This window comes from Asparagus officinalis, chromosome 8 (genome assembly GCF_001876935.1).
Source record: "Asparagus officinalis chromosome 8, Aspof.V1, whole genome shotgun sequence".
Lineage (NCBI taxonomy): Eukaryota > Viridiplantae > Streptophyta > Magnoliopsida > Asparagales > Asparagaceae > Asparagus > Asparagus officinalis.
In genome coordinates, this window is record NC_033801.1 from 108,762,942 (window position 1) to 108,773,377 (window position 10,436).

General features: G+C 37.3%; 1 protein-coding gene across 1 annotated transcript in view; it reads left to right on the forward strand.

Annotated features, from left to right (window-relative positions):
* Positions 4,410-10,436, forward strand: part of LOC109821688 (uncharacterized mitochondrial protein AtMg00860-like) — a 10,748-nt gene continuing 4,721 nt past the window's right edge. Inside the window, exon 1 of the mRNA XM_020387853.1 lies at positions 4,410-4,580. Coding sequence (XP_020243442.1) covers positions 4,410-4,580 — 171 coding nt within the window. The remainder of the gene's footprint in view (positions 4,581-10,436) is intronic.

Below are 10,436 nucleotides of genomic sequence, written 5' to 3' on the forward strand. Positions count from 1 at the left end.
GATACATGAAATGTCGATACTTTTGTAATGTTTTTACTCAATAGCCCTATGGAAAGGAGTTTTATTTCCCCATTCTGTATACATAATATGACAATACTTTTGTAATATTCTTACTCAATTATTCTGCGGAAATAGGTTTCATCTTCCTATTCCGAAAACATAAAATTACTATACTCTTCATATTTATCAACTTAAATTAGGACAAAGGTATGACTACACAACATATTCTAAATATACGTGCACATGTCTCGGTGTGTGTATCCATATCTGGTGTTTACTGACATCTCGAGTGTTAAACAACTCATAAACATTGTATTATAGTAGTACAAGGTCGAGAGGCTCACTTGAAAACCAAAACAATCGAACAAAACATGCATAGGCTGATACACAGTTTGGCGGTCGATTGTAATTATGCGGCGGTCGATCGCGACGGGTTCCAGGGCCTACCCAGGCCTCTTCCCTACATGCGGTCAACCGCCACTAAGGCGCAGTCGACCGTGGGCTAAAATTCCAGATTCTAAATCTGGTTTTGTGTGTTGTGTTCACGCCGTGTTTAGGTAATTCAAACATGATTAAAACAATAAGAATCTTGCTTGGAAACATGTCAACAGCAGATAAAAACTTCTAGGAGCAACACAATATATAAAACATGATTATGTGCATAAAAATTCATATTTAAAACCCGAAAACATGCATAAGAACTTGAAACAAAGAACAATTCATATTTCTTCAGATTTAACAACTTTTAAATCATTTTCAGATCTTAAATATCTTCTATAGATTTGTTCTCAAACCTTTTCACCTGGAAAGACCTAGTCTTTATACATATAATACAAAAGAATTGACTTTTATTCATAAACTAGTCAATTTGGCTCTATAAAACATGTTAAAAACTCTTTCAAAACGTTTTAAAAACTAGGAGGGGATTAGCAGAGATGAACTCGCTTGAGATTTGTAGAAAAACGTTTAAGATGCCAAACTAAAGAAGATCTCCACTCCCAAAGCCAAAAACCACACGAAATCCCGCTCAAAAGCCTCCAATCTTCTCTAAGAATCAAGTTAGGGTTTATGGGGGTTTGGTGACTGTTAGGGTTCTTAGAAAAACTAAAAAAATTCATGAAAGATTGATATATAAACCAAGGAAAATAAATATGGGCTTTAGAAAACCGAAACCAACTCAAAACAAGAGAAAAGCTTCTGCAGGTCTAGCGGTCGACCATTGTAGTTGACCGTCTGCGGTCAACCGCGACGATCGACCGGACTAGAATTTTCCAGCTCCTCATATATTTGGTCATTGTGCATGTTTTGACTCTTTTCTCATGAAAGAACTTGTTTATACTCAAAACACATAGTATACTACTCACATACCATTTAACTGTATTTATCAAAATAAAAATCCATATATCATAATTAATCACATATTAATTATATATATATATCACAAATTTTTGGGGTTTTACAACAGTCCTATGGCAAGATCAAGAGATTGCAATTAGATCTTGGGATTTGTAAGTGTGAAAATAAATTGAGAGAATTGAAAGTTGAAGCTCTTTTTAAACACCAAGACACAAACTCAATAAATTCTCAAGGATTTCTTCACTACTGAAATGAATGGGGTAGCTGGGTATTTATAAGCATTCAAGAGATCAGCCCTATCACCAAACAAAAACACAAAAAACATTCAAAACCAAAAAATTTGAAAACATGACAAAACTATCAATTGGAAGCTTATCAGTCGACTGACGGGGTTCGTCATTCGACTGATGAGCTAATCATTGTAAGAGGTTTGCAGCTCGTCGGTTGACTGAAGAGCTTATCAGTCGACTGAAGGATTCATTAGTCGACTGATAGATTATCAGTTGTAAAAGAAGAAATTTTTGATGATTCTGGCCAATTTCTTTAGTTGACTAATCCTTTGCATCAGTCGACTGATAACAATTTTTTAGCCTGTTTTGATTTTTTTTGTTTTTGAAAAATTCTAGGGCTTTTAAAAATAGTAAATAAATTCTAAAAATATAAAACTTTGGGAATGGTTTTCAAATATAATAACAAACTTGTTTGAAAAGAGTTTTGCAAAAAAGGACCTCATATTTGTGAAAACTCAATGTTTAGCAAAAATGTCAAAATACGAGTTTTGTAAATGTGTGTGTGTTATCCCAAGAACTTCAAATGTAATCTATCATACTACTTGCCTACATTAAGCACTAGAGAGAAATTCCCAAGAACTTCAAATGTAATCTATCATACTACTTGCCTACATTAAGCACTAGAGAGAAATAAAAATGCAAATATCCCTCACATATAAGTACATAGCTTGAGTCTTGATATTTGCTTCTATATTGATGAAGCTTCTCATGTATGTTGTGCTCTTTGAAAGCTTTGCTTCATCACTTTGCCTCCATCTCCTTGGATATCATCAATTTAGCTTGTAGTTCCATCCAATCCTCCAATAATGGTACTAACATGCTTGAAATTATTATAATCTATAATGTCACTTAACAAGCAATTAGTACCAATAATGGTGGTTATAAATCATCATCAAAACATAAAGGCTAATAGAGGCAGTTCTTGATTGGGAGCCATCAAAGACTGTTACTAAGATTCATAGCTTTTTGGATTTGGCCCGTTATTACAGAAAGTTCATCCAAGATTTTTTGAAAATTTCTACCCTGTTGACACGCCGTACGAAGAAGGATGGACAGTTTGTTTGGGGACCGGAATGCCAGAAGGCTTTCGAGACTTTGAAGACTAAGTTAACTATAACAACAGTATTGATCATCCCGAGCAGTGATAAGACATTTCTTGTTTATACGGACGCATCGTTATCAGGTCTAGGAGGCGTCTAGGAGGCGTTTTGATGTAGGCCCAGAGAGTAGTAGCTTACATCTCACGGCAGCTAGGGATTCATGAGTAAAACTATCCCACACATGATTTGGAGTTAGTAGCAGTGATCTTCACACTTAAGAGATGGAGGCATTATCTTTATGGAGTTCGGCTCAAGTTATTCACCGACCATCAGAGCTTGAAGTATCTTTTCTCCTAGAAGGAACTCAATCAGAGGCAGTGGCGATGGATAGAGTTCATCAAGGATTATGAGTTCGTGCTTCAGTATCATCCGGGAAAGGCAAACATCATAGCAGACACATTGAGTAGGAAGCATCATCATGGGCTTGCAGCTTTGCAGTGTTTGTTGTATCGAGATCTTCTTACCCTCAACCAGTTCGATTTTAGGCCAGAGATAGGTGGGAGCAGTACATTTTTGGGAGTTTTAGTCGTGCATCCATCGTGGATTGATAGAGTGGTCAGCGCTCAGTCAGGAGACTCTTGGATTCAAACCTGAAAGGGGAGGTTTCCAAATAGCCTAAGGCTGATTAGTGGTGCCAGATATTCTGCAGTTGAAGAATGATCTATTTGATGAGGCACATCGTACCAGGTACACAGTGCATCCAGGCACAACCAAAATATACAAGGACCTAAAGAGGCATTTTTTGTGGAGCGGCATGCGTAATGATATTACAGAGTATGCGGCTAAGTGCTTTACCTGTCAGCAAGTGAAGGTAGAACATCAGAGACCCACAGGAACCCTACAGTCTTTACCCATTCCAGAGTGGAAGTGGGCAGATGTCTCACTGGATTTTATTGTAGGTTTGCCAAGATCTAATAAAGGGAATGATTCAATTTGGATGATTGTAGATCGATTGATGAAGTCGGTGCATTTCTTACCGGTAAGGACGACTTATACGGCAGAGACTTATGCGAGGATTTTTATCCGGGAGATTGTACGATTGCATGGAGTTCCAGAAACGATTGTATCGGATCGTAGCTTAGTTTTCACATTGCATTTCTGGAAGAGCTTCTAAAATTCTTTCAGTAGCCAGCTACCATATAGCAGCGTTTTCCACCCGCAAATAGATGGTCAAACGGAGAGAGTGAACCAAGTGTTGGAGGACATATTGTGGGCATATGTTATCGACTTTCAGCGACTTTCAGGGTAGTTAGGAGGATCACATCCCATTGATCGAGTTTGCCTACAGTAATAGTTACCAATCAACTATAGGCATGACATCTTATGAAGCATTATACTGGAGGCCGTGTAGATCCATATTTGTTAGGCAGAGTAGGATGATAGCTTATTACTTGGGCCAGAGCTCGTGAGACAGACTATGGAGAAGGTAGCATTAATTTGAGAGCGTATTCTTACCACTCAGAGTTGAAAAAAGAGCTATGCTGATCAGAGGTGACGACCTTTTATGTTTCAAGTTGGAGATTGTGTTATGTTGAATGTGTCACCTATGAAGGGTGTTTAGCGATTCGACAGACGGGAAAAGCTTGCCTCGAGATATGTCGATCCATTCAGGATTGTTGAGCGTGTTGGAGCTGTTTTGTATCGACTCGATCTTCCAGCAATGATGTCGGATATTCACGATGTTTTCCATGTTTTGATGCTTAAGAAGTATTTACGTGACAAGGAGCAGCAGAGAGTGTTTGATGCACCAGACTTAGAGATTCAGGCTGATTTGACTACCATTGAGACCCCAGTTCATATTCTTGCTCGAGAGGATAAAATACATGGAAATAAGGTGATTCTTTTAGTGAAAGTATAGTGGAATAGGAAAGGAGCAGAGGAAGCTTTTTGGGAGCGTGAGGAAGATATGCGTCGCGACTACCCATACCTATTTGAGCAGGTAAAATGTTAATTTTGATTGTTTGAGTTTATGTTATAGGTATAGCCACATTTACATTTAACACTAGAATGTGAGTATTAACACTTAGCTCCTAATCATTTGGAATATATGGTATATACAAGTGGGGTTCCTTATTTGGATTTTTCACTCGCGTACTAGTTCCGTTTAATTAGGGGTTAAATGAGAGTACTGGCATTCTAGATCGTTAAGTGTAAATATTGTTTATGATACAAATATTAGGATTAATAATAAAACATGTGTATGTCAGGGTTTCCTTGTCTAGATTATTCCTTCAACGTGTTTTTCTCATATTATTAATTTCTAAATATACATTTGTAGAATTTCGATGACGAAATTCTTTTAAGGGGGATGAATGTAAAACCCCATATTTTTTTGAAAAATACTAGGATAAATAGTATTAAATGAGTTATATTATTATAAATATCATTTAATGATGAATGAGCATAATAGTAATTGATTTGTGACCAATTAAGAGTATATATGTATTATACACCGATACAATTCAAATCTGGAAAAACGACTAATTAAGAGTATATATGCATTATAAACCGATGAAATTTGAATCTAGAAAAACTCAAAATACAGAAGTCGTAGGTCTCTTCAATATCTTTCTATCACATCTTAAATCACCTCATTTCGAGGTCGGACGAAGGAGTTATAGTCAAAATATCAAAGACTATTTTCCTAATCTGACTTAGTTTCTTGTTTTTGGGTGAGATTGTCGGTGTTTGGCGAGGGAGAACTTGTTTACTTGCATCCTTGGGTTTTTCAGTAGTGTTTTGAGGCAAGTTTCATCTCCTCCAATCCTATTCCCATTTTTAATTGATTTTTTATTGAGTTTTATTTGGTTTTTATTGAGCCTTAAACCTAGTTTAAGTATGAATATTATTCTCGTAAGGTATATGATATAAAGATTCGATCTTTTTGCTTTAAAAGTTATAAACAAACTCTCTAATGTGAATTTAAGATCTGAAATAAAATTTAATATGAGTTTTCATTGAGTTTTATTGGTTTCCATGATATTTTTGATGAATATGAACATGTTAGGGTTTAGACAACTTAACTAGATATCAAGTTTGTGTTTCATGTAGATAACTGAACTCTAATCACATTAAATAAGATTTATTTTATGTGTCTTCATGCAAAATTAGCAACTTGTAGCCTTGTTGATTAAAACGTGAACCAAAACTCAATTTCAGCATTTGCTCGGGTCGGTCGACCGAAGCTAAGGAGTCGGTCGACCGATCCCACTTGTTTTGTCTTGTGCACATTTGTGCACGTGTTCAATCGACCGAAGGGATTTTTTGGTTGACTGATCAGTGTAGAGTTGTGAATGTATATTTTCTTTATAAGCATTTGATTGTGAACCTGAAGTACGTGTTGTACATCAAGATACGTGCATTTTTTACGAGGATACACGAATTGGATTTGAGCACGCATGACTGTTTAGAGGTACGTAGTCTAAGCTTTGCATTTGTCATGACAGATAGTGACATATATTACATTTCATGATAGTCGGATGCTTGAGCGTTAGTTGATATATTGCAATGAGACCACAGTAGACTATGCTCAGGTGGTTTGTTGGTATGTTACAATAAGACCGCAATAGACTACACTCTGTTGTGCATCATTACTGAGTGGGATAGTTGGCACTCCACAACGAGACCGCGGGAGACTACACTCAGGGTGTGTTAGTCGGTATACTGCAACGAGACTACGGTAGACTTCACCCCATGTGCATTATTATATTTCTAGATAGAGAACTACACAGATTTCATTTAATGATTCCCTGTTAGTTACCCGAGAGTAGGGTATATACTGAGGCTATCATACATAGCCTATTCTATGCAAGATGAATGTATAAGATGAATGTATCAGATGATATTCTTTATGACTACGCCAACTACCCAAGGGTAGTATGAGGATTTAATGTGACTTGTATTGTTGAGATCTGTACTTATGTATATTTTATTTACTGTTTCATTCCTAGGACCCTAGAGTTAGGATTTAGCGATTCATAATTTGAGACATGGTATATACATGAGGGTTTTCTTGTTTGGAGTATTTCACTCGACGTACTAACTCTCGTGTTGTGGATTTCTAAATATCAATCATCTTTTAATTTAGGATAGATGGTTTTATATTTATATGTATTAACTTATTTTCATATATACTCCTAACCCCCTCCCCCTGAGAGCGATGGAGATGATCTCGCTAGCGCTTTAACGCTCGTTATTTTCCCTCTTTTCAGGCAACGAGTCAAGCGCACGGAGAGTCGCAGGTTGATGGAGTTTCGGCTTAGTCTCCATCTTTATTTACATTAGTAGTTTATTATTTATTTTCAAACATTTAGAGTTGTATTATATTTTTTAACAGGCAAAGTGCCTTAGTAGCATTTCCATTGACTCTATGTATTGAGATATTTTACATTTGTTCTAGTATCAGTTGTATTTCAGTTGCGAACAAGATTATTGACTATTTCCAGATATCTCTTCTTTATATATCATGTTCATTACATTATTACATTCATTTGGCTATTTTGTAACTATACCTGTTGTTTGATTCCACTAGAGAGATATTATTATGATGACGAAATGTGTTATGCACAGTGTGGGTGCATAGCAGGTTTGACATCCTTGGGTTCACCTTTGACTGTAGCCTTATGTGAAACCAGTGACGTCACACTTTAGGTCCTCTCTGTAGATCCAGGAGCGCTCTAAAGACGTCGTCGGTGTCGGTGTTGCCCTCTAGATCTATGCGCTGGACTGGCTTTTTGGGTTGAACTGGACTTGCAGGATGAGAATGACTAGCTACAATGTCCTCTAGAACATCAGCAATTGATGTGCTAGCTACAGTCCACTCTGATGTGCTCAAAGGTCTTTTTAAGACGACGTACTATGACACATCGTCGTCTTCACTGAAATCAACTAGGACGACTGCTTTGGGAGTTGACTTGCTGGCCATTTTTTCGATCAGGAGTAGGATTATGCTCTGAAGTTGGTTGATTTAGGGTTAGGGTTTTACAATGTGGATTGTCGGTTTGCTTGGACAGAAGAGAGATGAGATGACAAAATCGACGAGAAATGGTATTGATAAATGGGAAATGGTTAAATCAAATGGCATTTTGGGGAAAGATTTTTGTTTTTAAATAGCGGGTCACATGAGGAAGGGTTTTGGGGGCTAAAGGAATATTAGATACTGTTATATGGGGGCTTTGTGATCGTTGAAAAAGTCTTTTGGGGGAGGGGCGGAATACTTGTAATGGTTTTGGGGGCTAGAAGCAATTTTCCCTTAAAATAAATGGTTTGAATTACATTGGGTTTATAAGTATTCATGAAAGTTGGTGGGCTTTTAAATAAGTTAGAGTAAAACTCTGAATTAATAGACAAAAACTCACTTAATTATAATAAAAATAAATAAAAAAGAAATAATAATAATATTTAATCACGAGAAACCATTCAAACTAGTGGTAAAAAAGGAAGTCCACTTATTATGGTCAACTAGATACGTCCCTAGTTGACTAATGCTAACTACAACCAATCCAATCTCATCCTACAAATTCGTAGTATCTAACTCTAGTGTAAGCAGCAGTTTACGTGTGATGTTATTTTAGCCAACAACTTCGAGGACGACTACGTCTATCTTCTTTGGCTCTTCGGCTCTTCCAAAGTTGAAACGAGAAGCTAGATATTGATGAGTACAATGTTAAATCCATCACAAAAATGTGCCATTGATTTGCGACAAGTTTTGTTGAATTTGGTAGGCCATGATCTTAGACGTTATGGTGAGAAATGAGAGGAGCAAACGCATGCTAATGAGTACGGCGAATTTTGATTTTATGCATTGTAAACTTTGATGCAAGATTCATAACTGCATTTTTAGTAGTAATACAATATTTTATGCAGTGGTTATGCCCGTTGGATTAAATCTAATTATGAGCATATATGTTACATTAGTATATAATGCTATCTTTAAGGCTAACCCACATAAAGTGATCAATCAATTTGGGTTAATAGATATTTAAATAAATCATTGGCTAAATGTGCAGATATCAGGTTGTAATTATAATTTGATGATGAGCCAAATTATAAAAATACAATAACTATAAATAAGGGGTTATGATCCCTAATCTAGGGTTACATTCTTTAATTCTCTTCACCCCCATCTAGAGAGAAGTTTGGCTAGAGAGACCTGTTAGACCCTGGGGGGGGGGGGGGATTAGGGTCTGATGCTAATCTAATCCCAATTAAATGCCAATTAAAATTATATTGATTAATTTGTTCTTGCAAGAAATATATGAGATGGATATGAACAAGAATGATATGAATAAGCACAAATAAAATATACGCTAAGCCAAACACAAACACACGATATGTTTACAAGGTTCGGTCACCGCGACCTATGTCCCCGCTCCTCACCTCGAGGAGATCTCCACTATCACAATCTGGTTTGAAAGCTGGAATTTCTACACACTCGGTTTACAAGTTTACCGAAAACTCTCACACAACAAATACTATGCAATCACACTTTACACACTAAGTGTAGGAACGTAGCCCGTGTCCTCCTCCTCAAGTGCTCGGATACAACCTCTCCCTAGGTTCATCAACCGACGTCACTCCTTTTGGATTCGACCCCATCTAACGCCTCACACTTCTCTCGGTGTACAAGTGTATTACAAGTGATATTCACAATAAATGTTAAATACAATAATTTGTTCTCGATAACAAATGGGAACACAATGAAGCTCACTCTCACTAAATCACACACCACTACCCAACAATATATTGTATGGAAATATTATAAGCTCAATACAGTGTGTGTGATAACAGTGAATAGAAAATATGCAACTCAATAAATATAGCTAAGATATGAAATGATAAGCTATATGAAAAGATGAGTTAGGAAAACTTCTCAATAGACAAGAAGAACTGTAGAGGATGATGAGGATAAGATCCTCAGTTGGAATTGAAAGCCTCTTCTTGTTGTAGAAAACTTTTTTTGAAACAGACAAACAAAATCAGCTTAAATAGCTCTTAATCTTCTGTTAAAAACTCACTGTAAAAACAAAACTCTTGGTTGTTGAAAGAGGAAGGCACTGGAGTATTTATACCCACTTAAGACATCAGCCAAAACAACACTGAAAAGACAAAAATAGCCCCAGAGAATCAAATCAGAAAATAGCCGTTGGAAAGCAATCATCAGTTTGGCGGTCGACCGTGAGAAACTGGCGGTCGACCGCGAAGCACAAAGAACAGTAAACAGCTTTGAAAACACAGGCAGTCGACCGTGGCGGTCGGTCGTGAAAGTCTCTAGATGAGTGTAGACGGTAAAAAATACCTCTGTAAACTTACGAGAAATTCGCCTGCAAAGAAGAATCGCCAACGCAATTCGCCAGCACGGGCCCAAGCCGTGCGGTCGTCAAACGCACTCATGTCCCAGGTTCGCCTGAATGATCGACTCGCCTGCACAAGTCAAGATCAACTAAATAATGAAAATTCGCCTTTTTTACAACTCGCCTGACCGAGTCAAAAGTCGGATCCGCTTGCAAACCTCAAGGTCGCCAGAATAGCTGAGTATCCGCTACCCCATGTGCCAGGGTGGGTTTTCCCACCTCTCTTGACCTGAAAAGAGAAGGCACAGTACTCCAGGACCGTCAAGTGGCCGCTCACAGTACGAGTGATCGGATAGGTGCCAGATCAACCTGAACATTCATAAATACAGCTCACCTCG